Raw genomic sequence first — 23589 nt, forward strand, 5'->3', positions numbered from 1 at the left:
ACACCTGTGTCAGACTGCCCGGCACACAGAGTGCTCCATAGCTAGCCCAAGAAGCCTACTACTAGGGATTTATCCTTTACTAACAGGCTTTCATTAAAAAAAAAAATTAAATTAATGTTTATTGGAGTTTAGTTGATTTATAAAGCTGTGTTAGTTTCTGTTATACAGCAAAGTGAATCAGTTACCCATATACATTTACCCACTTTTTTGTAGAGTCACAGATGTAGAAAACGAACATGGTGACCAAGGGGAAAGGGGGATGAGCTGGCAGCCTGGGACTGATACATACACACTACTATACATAAGTAATAAGAACCTACTGTACACCACAGGGAGGTCTACTCAATACTCTGCAATGATCTCTACCGGGAAAGAATCAGGCCTTTATGTTTAAAACTCTTTTCTTATTATGCAAGTAACACCTGCTGCTCGTAACATACTTGGAAAAGCAATCCAAGTGTAAAGAAGCTTGTCTAATAAAACATTCCTTCCCCATCCCTTCTGAAATACTCAGCTTGTAAATGCTGTACCCTCTGCCCTTGAGCCCTTGCATATCAAGATTCTAGCATGGCTTTTCGCTGTCCTGTGGATGAAGTCTAAGATAGCTTATCAGTACCTTATGCCTCCGGGCCCTTCACCTGGACACCAAAGGCGCACGCTGGTTCGCTCCTGTTCTCCAGCTGCTCCTCCATCTTCAGTTACCTGCTTGCGGCCTTCACGCCCACATCCCCAAGGCCTCAGCTAAGCCTCCGTCTTCTGCCCCCGGGACAGAAGGGCTGTTTCCCCTCCAGGACCCAGTTCTATTTGTCCCACAGACCCCCTTCCTCTCATTCCTCCTAGTCGGCCTGGGTCTCTGGGACTCTCAACATCTTGGTAGATCTGGAGAGGGCTCTCCCCTAACTGTTAATGATGGACATCACTCGAGGCCATTGTCTAGTAGGGCAGGGCTTACGCATCAAGGATGTTGTTTGGCTGCTATTCACAAAGCCTATGCCTCTTCTGAAATGTAAGCACGCCAAGGGCAAGTGCTGGGTCCTTGTATAGGACTAATATCCCAAGGTGCAGTTTCGCACTTCCTCAATGGTCAGGGATGACACCAATGGCATATACCCTATAAGACTCTGAAATCTAAAAGCTTTTGGTCCTGTTGAATATAGGTTTAGCCGTTTTCTATAAAAAAATAAACATTTCATTTAATTCAAGAGGCCTTAGGAATGGCTATTATATATATATATGCAAGCCACTGCAGGAAAAAATAATAAAAGATAGATGTGTCTATTACTTCATAGCCTCTTACATCTTAATGGTGGATTAATATAAAAAACACTATATAAGGCAAAGTAAGATGACTGTCATAATGGAGTATATGGTCATGTAGGGTTTTAAGAGACAGATCATATCAGATGGAGAAACCAGAGACAACTTCAAGAAGAAAACGGTATCGTAGACAGGGTTCGAAAGATGGGTAGAATTTTGATACAGATTATCTAAATATAGTCTTTAAAAAAAAAAAAACCCTGACATTTAATATTAATTAACATCTCAACTTTAAATGAAAGTTCCTATTTTTACAAAAAGTGCCTATATATATATATACATATATATATATGAAGTACCTAAGGATTGCATATCAACCTGTTTTCATACTGTCAGATGACATATTTTGGGAAAAAAGCAGACTTTGGTAAAGCCCTTTATAAACCTCAGTGGCCCTGTGACAAAGTGAACAACACAGGGCATTCTGGATACAAATGGTACCTCACTGTACGTGTGTATTATTGGCCCAAATGATTCACTCTTATTTAACTGCAATGAAGTCTTTCATCTCCCAGCTATACAATAATAGTTTCCATATGACCAGTGGCTCTGCTATAAATAAGATCAAAAGCAAAAGAAAGGATTTAATAAAAGAAAATGACATTAAGAGTAGCATTAAATCAGGGAGGAAAAATACCAATATCCAGCTCTTTTTTTTTTTTTTGAGAATAAAGCTCTACAGAGTTCCCCCAATATGCCATGAAAAGGTATTTACAAGCAGCAGGCATGTGCAAAATCCATCTGCATAGGACTCAGGGTGGCAAAGATTAATTTGGGGGATGGGAGGGGGGCAGTGGGACAGGGGGTGGGAGAAGACCCCCACGTGGAGGCAGGCTGAGAACAGGTACCAGACTCAACAGCCAGCTTCACGGGGCAGAGTTCAAGGGAATGTGTCAGGGGCAGATGTCCACTGGTTTCTCTGTCCTCTTCTGCTCCTATTTTATGGAGATGGGCTTTTTGGTAATCCTGAGTTTCTCAGAGAATCATAACATTGCTCAACCTCAGTACTTGAGCTCTGAGAAAGGAAGTTTTTTTTGGCAATGCACAGTGACTTGATATGAGGAGCCAACTTCCCAAACAAATTTTCTTCTAGTTCTTTAAAAAAAAGAAAAAAAAATTACAATGTTAATCTCTATCCCCGACTGGATAAACAGCTGCTAATAACCACCAGCTCCCAGGGGAAGAGGTCGTTTCCTTTCATCTTCAGGCTGGTGGATATCTGACGTGTACTGGACTTTAGTGGTTCCACATGTTCTGCACTTGGCCTTTTTCAAAGCTGCCCCCTCCCGGGCCCGCCAATTCGGGTTCCTCTCCTTCCTTTTCCTGAGATTCGCCTCTGTGAACTCGGAGGACAGACTCAGTTCTGGGGCTGTTTATTTGGAATGATGGTTCTTTTTACTGTGGGTATATTTAAAGAGGAAATTCAAAGGCTTATAACACCTAACGTAAGTTAAAGCCTTGGACCTTTGTATTTGAAGGCTTGGGAGGGAAACGGCCATTTCAGAGGGAGCTAATTATTCACACTCGAGGACTGGCTATGTTCAGAGATGCTCAATTTCTCACAGCGTCGCTAATGCGATTACTTTATCAGTCTGCGTCCTAAATAAAGGAGCCAACTTCAACACTTCTTCCTCTTAATAGGAAACACCCTGCAGAAGATTACAGGGCCAGCCGGCCCCAGAGTCCTTCTCACTTGTCTCTGAGCACCTGCTTTTACTGGTGACCTCAGTTCTACACCTCAAGATTCAGACATTTCGCAAAACAGCTTTTTAAACAAAAACCAGCTGTTCCCCATCTAGACTACAGGGGGAAAATTTTTGGGCGGCTTATAGAAACATTACCCAGAGACGACCGTTCTCCAATAACTTTCACACACTTGCAGCTCCAAACCAGACCCGTCCCTGCGCAGAAGCTGGGGAGCAGGCAAATGTGAAATTAAAATGTGGAAATTCAACACTGTGGTTTTTGACAATACATCCAATTAAGTGTTTGAAAATGAATGTGGCTCTTGTATCAGGACAATGCAAAAGATCTCATTTAACTAATATTGGACAGAGCTTTTGGTTAAACTCAACTTTATAGTTCTGAGTTGATTTATGGATCTAGAGGAAGCTATCATTATGCACAACTGTGAATGTCAACCAATTTGGTGGAATCCTCGCATTTCAGAAATTCAACGTTAAAGCTTCTTCCTCCCCTCCCCCCCACCCCCAGTTTTCACTCCTAAAGCTGCTTTGCCGAAACCCTCTTCTTATTTCAAATCCATTTTACACTTCTGTTTTCTAAGCAATGAAGATACTTTTGATTTTGGGGAAAAAAAACACTTGCGGCCCCAATAAAAGTTAAAATAACACAACAGCCACAGGTTTTGAAAAAAATAATGAAATGGCCAAGGCCTAGGCTTGGCTTTCAAACGGTGCCAGCTGCTCCGGCATTTTCTGTTTTGGTATGAATGACATGACCGAGTTACTTCATGAGCTGCTACTTTAATTCCTAAGGGTGGAAAATTCCATGAGTTGATTTAATTTGGATGTAAAAAACACACGTGAAAACTCTCTTCCTGTGGGCTCCCCCGTGAAAGATGCGAGCCAGTTGTTGAGCTGCCGCGCTCCGAGGGGGGCTCCCACCCACGGCAGCCTGCCTGGCGCGCCGCACCATCGCGCCCTTTTCCTCCTTCCATTTGGGCGCAGAGGACCCTCGATTTTCCGCGTATTTTTTTGGATCCTGTTTATTCTATGGCTCTGTAATGCCCCGTCGAGCCTGACTCTGTTGAAACCCAATACTGACTCTACTCTGCGCTCAATGACACCTCCAGGAAGCTTTCCCTGGCCATCCTGAAGGCTGGCCAAGGTCTGCCCTTCTCCTGAATCACTTCTCAGGTCACTTAACGCATTATCGACCAGGGGATTTCTGCAGAAACGAACACCCGTGGCCAGCGATTTACGTAAGCGAATACGGAAACATCTCTGGTCAATAATGTTCGGGTAACAAAAGACAGATTAATACATCTCTTTCTGGTTACTTGATCATTCCACCCTGCATGATAGTTGGTTATGCACACACTCATATTACTGTCCTCCCAAAGCTCAAGGCCTGTGGGCTCAGAAACTTTCTCTCACACATGTATGTATCCCCCAAGGATCTGAAGCAGAGACGATGCAGAATGAGTGGAGAAACATCTGTGTATTTTCTAATCTATACAACACAGATTCTTTTCAGAAAATCTGCTTTCCTGAGAAAATGAGGGTAATATTATTTTTTAAAAATGCACACATTGTATCTTCTAAATTATGGACTGTCTCACTTCTAGGTCATAGGGCCTGAGTTTGAGTAAAACGGGTATTAGGGGAAGAAAAAGAGGATATACCTCATTTAGACCCAGTGCTGTGAGATCTGGGCACACAGGTTGCCGGACCACCTGTCTCAGGGGCTGTTAGCGGAGACTCAGTGGTCTCCGGCCAGTAAATGGCCGGACTCAAAACCTCCTGCCTGGTGCTTAAACGAATGCACAAGTATCACATGGTGAACTCCAGGATTCTAAAACTGCTGTAACTAGTCCAAGGGTGAGAGAACTTGTCTAGATAAGTCAGACAGAGAAAAACAAATGCTGCATATCCTCAGGAATATGCAGAATCTAAAAAATGAACTAAAAGAAATGAGAGAGTAGAATGGTGCTTGCTGAGGACTGGGGGCAATGACGGAACGCTGGCTGATGGGGACAGACTTCCGGCTGTAAGACGAATATGTTCCGGGAACTTAATGCATGGTGTGCATGCTCAGGGGCTTCAGGTGGGTCTGACTCTTTGTGACCCTATGGACTGTAGCCCGCCAGGCTCCACTGCCTGTGCGATTCTCCAGGCGAGAATACTGGAGCAGGCTGCCATTTCCACCTCCAGGTAATATACAGCATGCAGGCAGTAATTAACAATACTGCATTATAGATTTGAAAGTTGCTGACAGTACCTCTTAAAAGTTATCACCACCACTAAAAAAAGAGTCTGAATTATGCTAGGGAATGCAGGTGGGAGGTGTTAATTAACTTTATTGTGGTAACCATTTTGTAATGTATACATGGATCAAAGTGTTGTGTTCTACACCTTAAACTTACCTATGTTAGATGTTAATAATAGCTCAACAAAGCTGACACAATTTTAAAAAATATATATATATGTAAACAGAATTTCTTCAAGTTACTTTTACTGTCTGCCTCCCCCTCACCCGCAAGTTTTCTTAAAGTACAGTGTGGATACAGAAAAAACCTTTCAGTTAAGGTTGCTAATCTGCTTTCAGAAATTTTTGATAATTGTGGAGATTAGGAGAGATGGTGGAACTCTACAGATAGGCAAATATCCTCATTAAGGAAAAAAAATTCAACATAGAAGCTATAGATAGATGATATTGAAGACTAAGATCTTGGGTGAAATCTTATAACATGCAGTTTAAAAGATGATCCCTAAATGCTCTGAAAGAGAGGCAATGAGCTCTCCAGCTCATTCCTGTTGCAGAAGAACAAGTCTTTCTGGACAAACCTCATTCATGGGAAGGAGGCACACCTTGTGCTCTTTGATGACTACCAACAACAGAGCTACAGAAAATGTGATTGAATGAGGGCCTAAAGGAGACGCTGGAACAGACTGAAGGCTGCTGTATGAAGTTTAAAGGCACTACGTGGAGTTTTGTACTGGTACAACAACAAGTGTACAAAACCAGCCGACAGACGTGTGGCTGGCTGATGGATTTCTGCTGATTACAAGTGCAATATCTGGCAGCAGGATGATGATGTCATCAAATACTGCCAATAGGATGCTGCTGAGTGGCCTTTACTGAAGATATAATGGGTTTGGAGATAGATCTGAATAGGTACTGATAGATACTGAATGGGTTTGGAGATAGATCCATCCAAGTCCATAGTCAAAGCTATAGTTTTCCCAGTAGTCATGTACGGATGTGAGAGCTGGACTGTAAAGAAGGCTGAGTGCCGAAGAACTGATGTTTTTGAACTGTGGTGTTGGAGAAGACTCTTGAGGGTCCCTTGGACTGCAAGAAGATTCAACCAGTCCATCCTAAGGGAAATCAGTACTGAATATTCATTGGAAGGACTGATGCTGAAGCTCTCACACTTGGGCCAACTGACGCAAAGTGCCGACTTATTGGGAAAGACCCTGATGCTGGGAAAGATTGAGGGCAAGAGGAGAAGGGGATGACAGAGGATGAGATGGTTGGATGGCATCACTGACTCGATGGACAAGAGCTTGAGCAAGCTCTGAGAGATAGTGAAGGACAAGGAAGCCTGGTGTGCTGCAATCCACGGGGTTGCAAAGAGTTGGGATGTGACTGAATGAATGAATAACCACCACCACTCAAGCCTGCTGATGATTCCTTGGGCACCGTGTTCAAATTTTGAGATTCTACAGACTAAAACGTCCTGGGGGTTGAGGGGAGCATTCTTTTTAAACTTGAAAGAATGTGGTGGAAAGTGACAGAGTCAGAACTTTAGGATAAATATTTGAAGATACAGTTGTCTAGCCTGAAGAAAAAAAAAAAGATCATACTATCTTCAAACAGTTGAAAGTTACTCAAGTATTTGTTGAGCTGATTCACAGGTCAATGGGCAGAAAAATAAAAACTTCACATTCAGGGATATTAATCTGGGCTGGACATAAGGAAGAATTTTCTATAGTTTGATGGAAATGGGTTTTGTGGTCATTTACAGCTACTCAGCCTTGGAGGAAGGAGGCTAATGGAGAATTGTTCACTGCTTGGCAGGCAATTTATAGAGGGACTTTGATGGAGATGATCTCTTAAGGTCCCTGAGACTGTGGTAATAATTGCTTAGAAATGAAGCATGTGCTCAAATACACACAGAAACTTATGGAATGAAAATCCTTGAAAACCCAAGAGGAATAAGGTTGAAGATGCCTAAGTCTCTAGGGATCACAGATTTGTTGAAGAGGTCCACGTTGAAACAGTTTTCTGACCACTGCTACTTCCATTACGATGCACCAGTACACGCTGACCATGGAATCACATCAGCGCCCGATGAACTCTCCTGTCGCCAAAGCTGACTGGCAGAACCAGATAGTAACGTGGTGCAAAGAGCCAAGGGGCAACTAAAGAGTTTTCTTGGATTCCGTTAGTTAATAGAACGTATGCATTATTAACGCCAGCCACAGTTTTGAATTTGCTACAGCACTGGGCTGGAGAGGAAGCTGGCTGCAGCAGTGTAATCTTTAGTACAGAGAGTGCTGGTCTTGTTGCTGGCTTGCCTGGTTTCTAATCCTAGCTTGGCCATTAACCAGACAGTATCCATACCTGAGTCACTTCCCCTTTTGGGGCCCAGTCTTCCGCAGTAAAATAAAAGTAAAGGGCTAAATGACTTCCGTGGTGTTTTCAGCCCCTAAAATTCAGTGGTCCTAATTCTTAAGAACTGTGAAAGCAGAACTAATTTAAACTGCTTATCTTCTTAAGTCCTGAGTGTTAAAAGCTCTCATACCTGTTTAATGTCGGTGAAATTAAAAGGTGCTTCTTCACCTAATGACTGTTCTGATAAATTCTTTGTAATCCAAAGTCACACTAAAAACACTACTGAAAAGCGGGAACATGGGCTAAGACAGGCTTGTAGCCGTCGCTTCTGAAGTGTGTGCCGCACGGTCACCTAGGAGTCTGGTAAGAGGCCTCAGGTGATGCGGTGGAGAACAGGGGTGGGTAGGTGGTGAGTTTCCCAGGGCTCCCCCACCCCTCGGGCATCTCGGGTGACTAGGTCCTTAGGAAGTGACCACTCCTACCAAGCGACAACCTGATCCTTCCTGCCTGTGATGCAGAGCTGGGACCCTGCCCTCCGATGAGTCTTACGACACTGCTGCAGCAGTCTGTTTTTAAATAAATATCCTAACCTACGAGGCTGGGAACCCCTGATGGCAGAAACCATGTCTTAGCATACAGCCTGGAATTTGGTAATGACTTGGTAAATGTTTTTGAAATGAACAGATGGGCTTTAAGTAAAAAGGATCTGGGAACCACACTAACATGATGCATTAATAGTATAGGAGCTTTTCAGTTAAGTGATCCCACCATTGCTGACTCTACTGACGGAGGAATCAGGAGGAGGAACAGAACCACATAAAGCTATTTTTGATGTGGGTTTCATTCTTGTTCATTAGAAGAGGAGATGAGGTCATCTGAAAGACTTGTTTTTAGGGCTCATTTGTGGATCTGAATGCTGCATGAGTAACAGAGAGACATATCTGGAAAATGGCCATTTCAATAATTTATCACAAATCCAGTGATTTAGACTTTTGATTTAGATCAATTCTGATGATCAGAATTGATTTCCGAGGCACAAAAGGGACTGATATCTGGATAATAGTTTCTAACCAGGATAGTGATGAACCCAGCTGTTTCTTTATTCTCCCAGGTTCTGAAATTTCTGTTTTGATTCCCTTAGAAAACTGGGAGGTTAAGATAAGAAAAATAACTTCATAATTTAAAATGTACTACTCTGACCACCCTAGTAAGGAGAGCTCATACCTTTTACCATTTAGCACAAATGCCTTGATTTAAGAAAAAGCACTTGAATGGGAAGGAAAATTCAAAAAGAGGGGATATATGTGTATGTACAGCTGATTCACTTTGCTGTACTGTAGAAACTAATACATTGTAAAGTAACTACACTCCAATAAGCGTTAATTTAAAAAACGCTTTACAGAGGATAAACCAAAAAAAAGTATTTAGACAATGTAGGGTTTAATCTAGCATGCTCCCACATTGGAGGAAAGTTCTTTACCTTTACGTGTGGGTAGAGAGCTGCTTTGGGAAACTGGCCGTAAGATATCTAGAAACTTCTTTTTGTTGACCAACATTTAAGATTTGAAAATTGTGAATTCTAACCACATAAGTGAAGAGGAACTAAAAAGCCTCTTGATGAAAGTGAAAGAGGAAAATGACAAAGTTGACTTAAAGCTCAACATTCAGAAAACTAAGATCATGGTATCTGGTCCCATCACTTCATGGGAAATAGATGGGGAGACAGTGGAAACAGTGTCAGACTTTATTTTTTTGGGCTCCAAAATCACTGCAGATGGTGACTGCAGCCATGAAATTAAAAGACGCTTACTCCTCGGAAGGAAAGTTATGACCAACCTAGATAGCATATTAAAAAGCAGAGACATTACTTTGTCAACAAAGGTCCGTCTAGTCAAGGCCTGCTATGATTTTTTCCAGTGGTCATGTATGGATGTGAGAGTTGAACTGTGAAGGAAGCTGAGTGCCAAAGAATTGATGCTTTTGAACTGTGATGTTGGAGAAGACTCTTGAGAGTCCCTTGGACTGCAAGGAAATCCAACCAGTCCATCCTGAAGGAGATCAGTCCTGGGTGTTCACTGGAAGGACTGATGCTGAAGCTGAAACTCCAATACTTTGGCCACCTCATGTGAAGAGTTGACTCACTGGAAAAGACCCTGATGCTGGGAGGGATTGGGGGCAGGAGGAGAAGGGGATGACAGAGGATGAGATGGCTGGATGGCATTACCGACTCGACGGACATGAGTTTGAGTAAGCTCCGGGAGTTGGTGATGGACAGGGAGGCCTGGCGTGCTGCGATTCATGGGGTTGCAAAGAGTCAGACACGACTGAGCGACTGAACTGAACTGAAAATTAGTTCTTAGAAGGTGTAACTACAGAACTATAGATCTTGTCTGAGGAATGTTCATAATTGTAAGACAGCGCAGAATTTGGAGTCCATGTCCCCAGAGTTTAAGTCTAGTTTCCTGACTTGACACTAACTACTCAAACCTTTTAGAAGGTGTCCTTTCTTCCTTTTTGACTGATGATTTACTTACTGGGAGGGAAACAAAATGTGGTACATGTAATACATGGCACTCAGGGAATTTACAGTCCATTTGGTTAGGCAAAAGTCAGACTTACAAAAGATGTATAGGGCATCCCAGGTGGCTCAGTAGTAAAGAATTTGTCTGCCAATGCAGGACATGTGGGTTCAGTCCCTGGGTCAGGAAGATCCCCTGGAGGAGGAAATGGCAACCCACTGCAGTGCTCTGGCCTGGACAATCCCATGGACAGAGGAGCCTGGCGGGCTGCAGTCCACGGGGCTGCACAGAGTCAGACACGACTGAGCGACTGAGTGAGAACTCAGGCACACACACAGGACACTGAGCTACACGCAAGTGGGCGAACTCAATACCCAGCCAAGGGTCTGCTGCACAGGGCTACGAGGATGGGAGAGAAAATGACTCTCACGGGGGGCGGAAACAGGGGAGGCCTCCTGGAAGAGGCAGACTTTGAGTGAGAGCTTTGAGAATGGGTGACAATGAGACGGACGGAGAGAAGTGGTGAGAGCAGGCCAAGCCAGACAGACACAGAACAAGGCAGAGCGAGGACATTCTGGTCAAGTTCTGGTCACATGCAGAGGCTGGTCTTGCTGGAAAAATTTCTGCATTGGATAGCAAAGCATAAGGCTTTCTGGTAAATGGTTATGGGCTTAAAAAGCTAGGCTAAGACATATGTCTTTATCTTGTGCATAATGGAAAGCTGGGGAAGGTTTCTGAGCAGAAAAGAGCATGGCCAAATAATATCATCTAGAAAGCCCGTAAGAATCAACATTCGCTCGAGTGTTATGAGCCATGCTGCTGTGAAAAAAAAAAAAAATCCCTTTCATTATCCTAATACTTAGTAATTCACTGAAGACCTACTTCAGAACTCCAAGGAAAACATTTTATGAATCAAAAGCTAAGTACAATATGTTAGCAATTAAATGAGATAACATAATAGCCCAGGCAGAACCACAGTCCTCCCCACCATGACTGCAAGCTGCTGCAGAAAGAAATGCTTCTATCATCTTCCAAGTGATCAAGCCATTTTGTTTTGATTTTCAGAAGGCAGGGAGAGAGGAAACAGGGAGGGGACGGAGGTCAAGAGAATTCAAAGCTATCTGTTCTTTAATCAGAAGGAATTATTAAGGAGAGTTCTAAAGGAGATTTGCTCAAAACAAAACCAGCCCCGGGATGGGTGTTAAGTTACTGCAACTCGCTTCCACTCCAGAACAACAACCGAAGGTGTGTAGCTGGGAATGAGACTCCCACCAGCGCCGGACGAAGTTTCCGGTGTGTGCCTCCCACTGCTACTTTATTTACTGCAGCTGGCCAACAGTTTATAGCCTGTTTCATGTATTAAAATTCAAATGTGGAAAACATTACCAGCATCCTCCTTGAATTATTTTTTGTTGTTGTTGTTGTTCAGGGGGAAGAAGGGTGCATTTTTTTTTTCTCTTCCCCTTCAACTTCCTTTTTATTGTGGAATGTATCAAATGGTCAAAGGCTAGCTTCAGACTGACTAAATTCAAAAACTATTTCCTTTGTTCTGATGCTTTTGTTTGAAAATTCATACCAGTTTGCACAAGGCAAGAAACGAGGATGTGATCTTTTGCGCACGCGTTGGGGCTGCGGGCTGAGGAGCTCAGACGCCGTGGGTGCCCTGAATATTTTCGAGAAAAAAAGGAGAAAGGCTGTAAAGGCGCCCTTGGCTCACAGGGCAGCAGGTTGTCCTACCGTGGTTTGGGAATTGCGCTATGAATGTAGCTAGCTCTGCAGTCACCCTTGATTGAACTCTAAACGTCTTTAGAAGAGTGCGCGCGCACTTCCCTTCATCAGTGAAACTAGCAATTTTATTGCTTTGCCAATTTTTTCCCCTTTCAAAATCAAAGATGTTCCTGTGTAATACTGGCTGGTTATTTCCCCTTTTCTATTGCTGTGTAGCATTCTCTTCCCTTCTCCTCCCCCTGGGTTGGTCTAACTTCCCATCCCCAAAGATGACTCTAGTCTCCTCCTCATATCCCACCTCCAAATCAAAGAGGAGGCAATTCAAAGGTCAAATGGTTCCAAAAAAGCATCTCCATAGAGTTTATTATTTTAAAGAACCACTTAACCTACATCTGGTATTTAAGAGCAAACTTTACATATTTATGGAAAAAAAAAAAAAACTGTCTCTGAAGCAATGCCCTGGGTGCATGTTGCATCCGTTTAACATATGCAAAACGAACACAGCTACAGAAATTAAACTATTTTTCTCTTGATTGAGAGCAGATATACAGAAATGGTTATAAGTCACAGATCTGGCTTTTAATAAAGCCAGATTTCTTAATTAAAAGCAGTATTGTTTAAACATTACAGTTTAAAAAAAGAGCTGTACAAACTGAAACCTCATATAATATGCATCCCCAGTGTATTTAGCACGTTACCTGAGGCCAAGCTAAATTAAAATCTAGATTTTCCTTTTGTTAAACTCTTAGTAACTGCCACGAATAGACAAACAATTTTTACTCAATGAGGAATTTTGAGGGTAGAGTCTAGGAAAAGCAAAAAAGGCAAAAAAAAAAAAAAAAAAAAAGATTTAGCTTTGGCATTCAAAAATATCTTTCCACGTTTTAGAAGTGAGTTCATTGCTTCTATTTATAAACCAGTATTTTTGGTTTCAAATTGGTTGCAGGTTTTCATAATATATAGCTCAGGATGGGACTCTTAATCTTTTATTAAGAGAAATGGGAAGGAGGGCAGAGGAATACTTCTGAAGAAGACAACTTGAAGAGCTGCAGAATAACCTGTGCTTATTTTGCATTCTCCTTTTGGAATCATCTTTAAATAAGAGGTGCTTAGGATAATGGAAAACAGATCCTCATACACACAACTTTTTGAGAGCCTGTAAGGAAAAAACAGGACACTAAGGTGTTTGCTGAAAAGACAGGCATTTGTAAAGAGCAGAATTACATAGCATCAGTAATCACTACTCATGTTGTTCTTCACCCATTTGGTCAACTCATTAATTGTCATCACTTAACATTTCACTAGGGAGATTTGCTGAATCTTATAATCACCTGAAAAAGGGATGCACTCTCAAATCCTTTCCAGAAGTAACAAGAAAAATTGAAATTTCAACTGCAATGTGGGCAAATCTGCTTAAACCTTACTCAAATACTTTTTCATAAATAGGGAGTGGTAACACTACAATATACTTAAATTCCATGGTCCCACATCATCTATTAAGACAGACACACCTTATATTTCTACCTCCCATGTGCACGCTAAGTTGTCTCAGTCGTATCTGACTCTCCGTGACCCTATGCACTGTAAACCACCATATTCAGAAGCAAAAGATATTGATTTGACTTCTTAAAACAAAAATAATAAATCCAACCAATTCACATGTGAAACCCAAGCAATGTAACATGAATGTAAGTTGGGTCCTTTAGCTGAAGTCACCACAAAGAACTGAACATACCGGCAATGACCTAGCAATGGATCTCCCAGGTTTATAAGTAAGTGAAATGAAACAATGTATCCACACAAAAAACTTGTGCATGAATGTTCATGGGAGCATTATTCCTAATAGCTGAAGACTGGAAGTAACCCAAATATCCATCACCTGATGAATGGATAAATTTAATGTATATCTATACAATGGAATTTGAGGGGGATAATAATGAAAGATGTTCTGATAAATGACAAAACATATATAAACCTTGAAAGCACTATGCTAAGTGAAAAAAGCCCATCAGGAAGGACCACCACATACTGTGGGATTCCACTTTTACTCTAGAACAGGCAAATCTAGAGTCAGAAAGGAGATTATTAGTTGTCAGGGGCTGGGGAGGGAAGGATGGAGAGGGGGGTAAATTACACTCTCTGATGGCAGTGCCTTGTGAATACATGGAGAACACAGTAAGTACACTGTAAAACTGAAATGGGTGAATTGTAGGTTAAATTTTATCTCAATAAAGCTGTTTATAAAAAGAGAAAGTTGCAGCAGTATTATTTGAGCTAGAAATTCTAATTCTGCATGTTAACTAGCATCCCAGAGTTTCATCCCATCCCTTACCATGAGTGAGTGTCTGTTGGCAGAGAGAAGACCGGTTCCATACCCTGAGGCCAGACCACCCATCGCTCCGTTGTGAGAGGGCCCGATGATTCCGTGCATGTCGCCGTGACCGCCAGGCATGGCTGTGGACGGGCCCACCGCGTGGTTCCGGAGGACGTGAATAGCGTCGTCCAGTCTTTCTAAACGATCTTCAATTCGGCTTTGCTGTTGGTTGGTAAGTGATGTGAAATTTGATTTAGTTCCAAGTATGGATGTAGATTATAGAAGTAAAGCCTGAGTTGACACGAACCACACTTTGGCTTTCTGAATAAAATTTATTGTCCTTAAAATGATAATAAAAGTAAATGGTGACTTTCCCAGAAAACTGGTGAAAACTGTTAATACTGTAATTATAATTTTATTTTTTGTGAACAAAGTCAGTAATTTTTCCAGGACATCGTAAGTATATATGTTTTACTATACTGCATTACCTTGAAAGAACTGAGACTTACTTTAGCAAAGGAAAAAAAAAATTTTATTGAATTTAAGGAACATTCTGGCAGGTACTGGTTAAAGATTTTAAAAAATTAACAATGGAAAGGTGCCCTATTTATAGTTTCCCAATTAAATTATCTTCTTGAAGGCATATTTCCTGGGTTTCCTTTGAGTCACATGATACAGTGCTAAGTATCAAATCAGGGACAGGTAAACGCATATAAAGTGTAATTTCCTATTGAGTACTAACAATTTTTAACTGGGTTTCCTGCCTTCTATCAATTATTACCTCTGTGTGTGTGTGTAGTGTGTCTTAGAGGGTATCAGAACCTCAAAACTAAGTTAAAGAAGAAAATTGCAAAAATTCTGTCAATCAAAGTAGTAGATTTCAAGACTGAAGAATCATAAAGACATAAATGAATTGTTCACCAGGAGCTTCTAATTTATTTCCAAGCCCTTACTATAGTATAGAACTCACTACTCTTATACAATGAAAAACCAACTGATCTTTTCATCCCAGCCATTAGGATCTGAGTTTTCCACAACTAGTTAAGCCTACATGATAGTTTTTGATGCATAAAGTAGACATGGAGATACGTATTTTTTTTTTAGTGTGACCAATAACGTTATCAAACAACCATCTCCAGGGTGCACTTTAAAAGATACCATCTCACTGAATCCTCATTCTACACATGTAAGCGAACAGGAAAGACATTATTATCCCTTCCAACATAGACATGCAAATGAGGCTCCAAGAAACTAAGTCAATTAACTGCTCAATGCCATACTGCCAGGAAACAGTAAACTCAGGGTTGCAACCTTAAGTCTTCAACTCTAGTGCCTCTTTGTAATAGATTAAGCTAGAATCCACTCTGATTTCTGATGGGCTGTGCCAGCAGAGATATCAGCTCTCCGGCATGAGGAAAACAATTTCTAAATTATTCTCTACTGACAGGAACAATGTATGTTGAATACAGTCAGTCTGTGGTACAGAGCCTTCTGATTTGGTGGGCTTTGGTATTACGGAGCTTCCCTTAAACTCCCAGCCCTGCTGTTGAAGTGACCTTGGAAAGGTTACTGAACCTCTTTGAGTCTATGCTTCTTAGTCTATAAAAACAGAAATGACGAAATACACTTCTGAGCCTAAGTTAGAGCATGAAAAATAATCCACGTGCCTATCACCCTTTCTGGTTTGCAGCTTCCTGGTGGAGACTGTTTTTGACGGGAATCCTCCCCGAGTGTTGAGAATTCAAACAGAACTGACACTGCAGTTCACAACCATGCTACGTGCATGCTAAGTCGTTTCAGTCATGTGCGACTCTTTGCGACCTTATGGACTGTAGCCCGCCAGGCTCCTCTGTCCATGGGACTCTCCAGGCAAGAATACTGGAGTGGGTTGCCATGCCCTCCTCCAGGGGGTCTTCTTGGCTCAGGGATCAAACCTGCGTCTCTCATGTGTCCTGCACTGGCAGGCGTGTTCTCTACCAGTAGCGCCCCTTGGGAAGGCCCTCACAAACATAAACCTGGTCTTTATAATTCTATAGTTGGAAAAAAACCAGCTTTGACAAGTCGGTCCCTGAGAATAACTGATGGAGAAAAACACTTGTAAGGACAATGGTTCATCTGCATGTGAGCTGCAGATTCATGGGGCTTAGATGGCGCTTGATTGTCTCACTCTGTGGTCATCTTATTGGCTAAAGAGAGGAGGTAGATGATTTACTGCCACTAGGAAGAATCTACCTCTGTATTCTCATTTTTAGATTTTTCTTCATTTAAATCATAAGCCAAAAGGAAGAAAGGAAACCCCGAATGGCTGACAACATAGTCAGATAGGCAAATTAACAGATATGCTTACCCCCATGTTCCATCTCAAAATATGGGAAGAAAAAGGGGAAACTCAACCCCGAAGGACAGCCTCTCGCTGCCAGCCCTCCCCGTGTGACTCATATACAGACCAGACAGTGCCTAGGGCTGTGCTGCCTCTTGCATGTTTCCAGCCACTTCCTTTGAGTGGAGTGTCAAACACTGAATCATCATGTGAGTTTTATCATATTCATTACACCCCGGGGAAGTTTTCCGCGATTCCTTACAAGAGAAATTTAATGAAATCACTAGATTTCCATGAGAATCAAAGTGAACGAGGGGAAAAGCAGGCTTCTCACTCAGAGGTCAAGGAGAAAACTCCTATAAACCCGTTATTCTGGAAAGCAAAGCAGAGACACAGACTCTCCAAGTGCTGCACAGCACAGCTGGAATCCGGCACTCACACCAGCAGAGGCATTTGCCACTGACACACGTGCACTTCCCCAACAAGGGGAGCAGCCGTGAGCCTTCCCAGAGTCTTACCCTCTTATCTGGTTCTGGACTTGTAGGAGCCCTGAGGCTTCCCCTGTAGCAGTAGCTGGGTTACAGTCTATAAACAGGAATGAGCATAGGCTAATAACTCTGCCTCTAACCAAACCTGTGGGCTTACGTCAACCCCAAGTTCCTATTAGTGAAAATAAGACTCTTGAAGAGCGAACTGGGTGGAAAAAGAGATGCATGGCCTGAGAATGGCCAAAGTGATGGTGAGCAGATGAAACTTACCAAAGAGTGTAAAGGTCCTTCATAATTAGGAGATGATGAAGCCTGTCCTCCATTTCTAGACCAAACAGCTGTGCCTGCTGAAAGGAAAATGGAATTGCAATGAGATCTGTATAATCCTAAGAATAACCTTACCATATTTTAAACAGTTCTTTTAGAAATTAGCATATTGATTTCTATCTGGACATTAAGGAAATACACGTAAACTGCCCATACAAGAATTTAGGGACAAGGACAACATTTTAAATGTAAAATAGGTAGACTATACATGGACTCAGAACTCTCTTAGGCTTCCTCCTAAAAGGCAACATTTAATTGATTGTGAATTTTAGCTAGAGAAATGTCCCTTTGATGGAAAACCGTCACTATACAGTCAAGGTACTTTTAAGAGCACAAAGAGGGGTTTTCATTACCCCTCCATGCAAAGCTGGTTTGTTAAAGCCAAAAATTTCTCACCAATGAAAAACAGCTTTGCTACTTGTTTTTAAATGATCCTTAAGAAAGGATAAGTCTTCAGAAACTTTTCAAGGAAATAAGATTAGCTGACAGCAATCTGCTAAACCAGAGATTTAAACACTCAATATAACAACATTAAGTAGTTTCTTCTGAAGAAAACACATTTTTAATGATTTGCTAAACTTGAAGGTAAAGAAAGATTGCTGCTATAATAAATAGAACATGTCTAACCTATCGATTTTAAAATAAAAACCACTTTTAAATTGAAAATAATACACACTCATGTAGAAAACTTGGAAAATAATTTAAGAAAGGAAAAAAAAAATCTACGACCTCACTGAAACACAGTCCCGATACTGTTGGCACTTTAAAAACCCATTCTCCCTGCCATTTCTGGGTGTGTACATGTGTATTTTTATGCTAAATAAAAACAGAATGCTTTGTTCAATTACTTTCAGTGATAAATATGGACAGAGCCCTTGGTGTCCCCGTATCTGGATCTTCATCAAGTCCTCTCTCCCTAACGTGTGGTCTTTTAGGCTGATAACCAGGACCTCAAAGGTGGCCTTGTTTCAGGGTCTTCCACGTGCAGCACATTACTCAGGTCTGGGGTAATTGTGGCATTTTCTGGAATGATGTGTGCATCGTCACTTCTCGTCCCAACTTTGACCTGGAAGTGGACTGGCAGAGCACTGAGTCCCTGATTCTAGCCTGAGCTCTGATATTACTACTGAAGATTTTCAGCAAATCCCATGCCCTTTCTGGGCCTTCATACATCCATCTGTGAATCAGAGCATTAGATTCAAACAGCTGTTTCTCAAACTTCATATTAGAGTCCAGAATATTCTTTTCCCCCCATATTATAAAATAGACAAGATTAGAGTTGCTTCGTTTGAAATGGGGAAAGCGGGAGCTCTTGCTGCTCAGACTCCCTCACCCCGGCCCCACTGATCTCTGTATTGTCTCAGTCTGTCTCTGACTGTGGAAGCTGACACCTGTGGTCGTTTTCCAGAGCCTAACAATGTGGCACTACGCCACAAATGTACAATTCTGAACTGTACCTCCCCGCCACGGGGACTGGTTCAGTGCTATCCCATTATCTTCTTAACGTCACCTCTGGTTTTCCCCAGTTTCAGCACTGTCTCTCTGGAGACATGGACTAGAAGGTCCAGCTATTTCCCTCTCTCTTCTATGACCTCCTCCTGTCAATGGAGGCTGGGGGAAGGCTGATGTTAAGTCTCCCTTAAGCCCATGGCCAACAACCCTGAAAGCCCTGTGGCCAGGTGAAATGTCCGATTCTTTATCAGGGAATTTACTTTACAGTGGGGCCCTGGGAGTGCTGCATGTAGAGAATAATACAGAGATTGAGGCAGCAACATTCAGGCAAGTGACTACAGTCTAAATTACGGGAAGATCAGGTTTCAATCAGGTACAGATATAATTTCATTTTTTTTTTTTAAAGAAGCCATCTATCCTCCTTCAAAAGAGCAGAGATAGGCACCAGACAGGGTCTTTCTGGAAACCTTTATACTGGAAGGGCAATGAGCCCTTTAAATGGAGCTCTGAAGAGTGCAACGCTTTACTAACACAATTTCACAACTTATAATTTTATTATCTGAAGCCATAGGTCATGTTAACTTGTTCTATTATAAACGGCAAACATTTCTCTTTTATTCCACACAGTTACATCACAATTTACTTACATAATTATAGTTTTCTTCAAAACTTCCAATAACATGGACTTTAAAGAGGGAATCTGAAAAGTCTGAAATTTCTGGGAGAAATGATCCTTTTGAATAGTCTATGTTTGATGACTACATAACCTATATTCCTATTCCCGATGATGTCAACTGGTTTTCCCATTGAGATTTTTGTTGGAGTGTATTATTCTGTTGAGTATCTTTAGCAAAGAAAAGTTTAAGAAGTTAAGTTTCCCAAGTGCCTGTGCATTCTAAAAGCATGAAACTTTTAAGAAAAGTTTTGGATGTAAATGGCTTCACCATCACACGGCCGTATGTCTCTCCCACCCCTTCCTATTGGTCTGTTCGGAAACGCTCTGTTTTGAGTTTTTGGAGGGAGTGAGTTTCTCCCAGCAGCACAGGAAGCATAAGGGGAAAATCATTCTATAAGGTGACACTCAGATGCAGTGGATTTATGGTACTGTACCTGAGAGAGATGGAGGGGAGCCAACAGGAGTTGAAGGGTTTGATGAAAAGCTGTTGTTAGTGTGATCTGGAGAATAGATCTTGAAACAGTGGGGAGGAAAAAAAAACACAACAAATCCTCATTCATTGGGAATAAATATTCCACAATTTAAATTACAAAGCAAAAAAAGAAACAAAAACTACAAAGCATTAATGCGATTCATCCACAAATTCCAAGGTGCAAAAAATACACTTAACAATCAACTACAGTACCGATATTCTAAAATGAAAAACTTAATTGCTTTTTCAAAAGAAGAGTTCTTGAGCTGCTGGAAGATAGTGGGGGAAAAACTGAACTGGGGTTAACAGATCTTGGTTCTTGTCCATCTCTTCCCATTTCCTCCCCTGGCTGCATGGCCATGAAGCTACACGGATACACCAAACCTCCCTTTCTTCCTCCATAAAACAAGAGGTCGGACAGCATCACAGCCTAAGATTTTTGCTCAACTCCTTCTTCATTATGTTTAAGGTATCTGATTCCAAGGCAGGAGGATGCTCAGTCTAAAGAAAAACTTTTCCTTAGCTCACAAGGCTAACATAAATCAAATGCATCTAAGCCCCAATGAGAGGGAGAAACCAGCTGACGAAAATGAACGTCAGAGCAACAAACGTCTGCTTGTATTTACAAACGATCACGTTTAGCTTCTGAAGACAACACCAGGCGCACTCCCTCAGACAAGGAAGGGGTGCCACTCGTGAACATGGAAGAAATGCTGGAGCTTAGCTTCCCGGCAGTGGGCGGGCAAAGCAGAGAAGCCAAGTGCCAATGAAGCAACAACTGAACCTCGGTTACGGTCATTTCTTAAAAATTTCTTTTCCAAAATGTTTTAGAACTACCCCTTGGCAAAGTCAGTCTTAGCTGATTAATCAATGAGCACCCAAATGACTTTAGAGAAAAACAAATCATCAGGATAGAAAACCTATACTCTTAAAGGCCCTAGGAATATCCATGAATCCATAAATGAGTACCGCTTGCAAGATGGGAGAGACCAACCATCTGCTGGCATCTTGGGTGTTCTCTCTTCAATTTTTTCAATGATTATCATGGAAGGAAGCTAGCCTTTCCAAAAATCAAAGCTATTTGCCATCTATTTTCTAAAATCCTAAATGTCCACTTCTGATTAAAGTTCACCCGTCTGCCGCGGCACATCCGAAGTCCAAGGTCAACATTTCCTCACCGAAGCAAGCGCTTTCCCCAAAGCATCGCCAGTCTGCGAACTGCCTGCCGCCCCGCTTCCTCTATTGGCTGCAAAAACAAAAGGCAGAATATGAAAAGCCAGACGGTGAGACGTCGAACAATTTTCTATTCCTGGTCCATTTACTCACAATTTAATTGCATTTTTAATGCTAATTACAACACATTAATCTTTAATTAGCATTAATTTGTTTGCTGAGGTAGATGTCAAATATATTCATGTTACATTTTTTTTTAAACAGATAAAATATAAACCTGACACCTTGGTTTAAAGATAAAGTGTTTCAGTTGCTATTACTTTCCCCCTGGTTGTCTACGAGTGGTTAAGCAGTCAGGAGTAGTAGGTGAGCATATGAGGGTCATTGCTAAAAAGTACACAGTGCTCTCAGACCTCTGACGCCCTCATATTTGCCTTTATTTATATTTTATATAGTAAACTGAATTCATTTCACCAATAAGAATTCCATGTGCTTTCAAATTAAAAAATTAATTTTTGCTATATATAGCAGTGAGATACTTCTATCAGAGTTCCACAATAAACAAAACAAAACAAAAATCTGTAATAGGCCTGGAGGTTTCCTAAGAGGGAAAGTATTTTTAATATTTTAAGGAACATATAGTCTCCACACATTTTAAAGTCTGTGTTCATATTTAAAGAATTTGAACTCTGGTGCTGTTAAAAGTCAATATTGTCTCAAATTCTGGAGGTAAAATAAGTGTACATGATGATGAAGCAGTCTTTATTATCTAAATACCAGTGTTTTTATCCAGAAGACAGATGAACAAAGGGTACAGCTGGCCCTCTGTATCCAGAGATTTCACATGCAAGGATTTAATCAAACTCGGATCAAAAATTTTCAGAAAAAAAATTCCATATCCTTCCAAAAAGCAAAACTTGAATTTGTTAGTGGTGGCAACTATTTACATAGACTTACAATGCCTTGACTATTATAAAATAATTTAGAGATGATTTAAAGTATTTGAGAGGATGAGCAAGGGTTATATGGGCTTCCCTGGTGGCATCAGTGGTAAAGAATCCACCTGCAATGCAGGAGATGCAAGTTTGATCCCTGGGTCAGGAAGATTCCCTTGAGGAGGAAATGGCAACCAACTCTAGTATTCAAGCCTGGAAAATCCCATGGACAGAGGAGCCTGGTGGGCTACAGTCCACAGAATTGTAAAGAGTCAGACATGACCGACTCAAGGGATATATGCAAATACTGCACCCTTTTCTATAAGGGACTTGATCATCCTCAAACTTAGGTTTCTGCAGGGGATCCTTGAAACATCCCCTTTGGCAGGATACTGGGGGAAGGCTGCCTGTTAATAAAAGGATATAGATTCAAATATATAGTTCAAAATCAGCTCTAATAAACAAATATCTTTAAAAAATTTAATTGAAGGATAATAGCTTTACAGTATTGATTCCTGGCATACATCAATAGGAATTAGCCACAGGTGTGCATATGTCCCCTCCCTCGCACTTCTCAGCCCTCTGGGTTGTTACAGAGCCCCTCTTTGAGTTCTGTGCATCACACAGCAAATTTCCACCGGCTATCTATTTTATGAATGGTAATGTATATGTTTCCATGCTACTCTTTCTATTCATCTCACTCTCTCCTTCCTCCCCGCTGCCCTTGTCCGTAAGTCTGTTCTCTATCTTTTGAAAGTAATTTGCCTTTATAAAATGGTACAGCCAGCGGTGTTCTTCTCTTAGATTTATTAAGGTCTCAGCATAAGCGAGTAGATATAATATTTAAATAAAACCTATTAAACTCTAGGGGAAAGTGTCTGTCACTCTTTTGTGAAATAAGAAAAGGAAATACTAAATCAACAGATTAATTCAAGCAAAACTTCATTACACGTTTAAAGTTTTTAAAAAATTCCCAGCCCTATCCTCAACCCAAGAAAGCACTCTTTCTGGCAAATGTGTCATCTTCAGTTTCCAGATCTGTAAAATAAAGTCATGGGATCAGCTCTCAAGTGGTCAAATTATCTTTGTCTCTAGGCTATCATTTCATCCTCCTGACCTCTGCTTAATATAGTTAAATTATGCTTGTTATTTTTATATATTTACATGTTGGGTATGACAATCCGATCTTTTGATGTTTGCTTTATTTGGTTAACAAAACTCACCCCTACATTCATTTGTTAATTACTAAAACTGAAAGAAAGCTGTATGTACTGAAAAGAACACAATCGCCTTCTGACACAAAAAAGGAAAAACTATTCTTTCTCACATCACAAATTCATAATGTTAAAAATATATTAGTTGTTAGTACTAAGGATTTTATGCTTAAGAAAGTTCTCTGAAATGAGGGTCCAACATCATACAATGAACTAGTGGAAGGAACGCACAGATATCAAGAGTACTAAAAATATTCACTATAAAGAGATAAATGAAATTATTATCTGGTGTGAAAGTAAAAATTTCTGCATCAAGGAGTTCTTTTAAAACTGAAGACAATTCTAAAGGAA

The 23589-nt window shown here is 41.2% G+C and overlaps 1 protein-coding gene across 29 annotated transcripts in view; it reads right to left on the bottom strand.

Annotated features, from left to right (window-relative positions):
* The window catches only part of TCF4 (transcription factor 4), a 379471-nt gene that overhangs the window by 18678 nt on the left and 337204 nt on the right, over window positions 1-23589 (bottom strand). For 23 of the 29 annotated variants that reach the window (XM_065932783.1, XM_065932770.1, XM_065932771.1 and 20 more), the window contains 4 exons: window positions 21095-21162; window positions 19879-19957; window positions 17260-17336; window positions 14200-14403 (listed from right to left, as the gene is read on the bottom strand). In XM_065932783.1, the coding sequence (XP_065788855.1) occupies window positions 14200-14403; window positions 17260-17336; window positions 19879-19957; window positions 21095-21162 (428 nt within the window). The remainder of the gene's footprint in view (window positions 1-14199; window positions 14404-17259; window positions 17337-19878; window positions 19958-21094; window positions 21163-23589) is intronic. The other 6 variants (XM_065932797.1, XM_065932781.1, XM_065932778.1 and 3 more) reach the window with 1 other exon arrangement.

Source organism: Muntiacus reevesi, chromosome 4, assembly GCF_963930625.1.
Source record: "Muntiacus reevesi chromosome 4, mMunRee1.1, whole genome shotgun sequence".
In the NCBI taxonomy this organism is placed as follows: domain Eukaryota; kingdom Metazoa; phylum Chordata; class Mammalia; order Artiodactyla; family Cervidae; genus Muntiacus; species Muntiacus reevesi.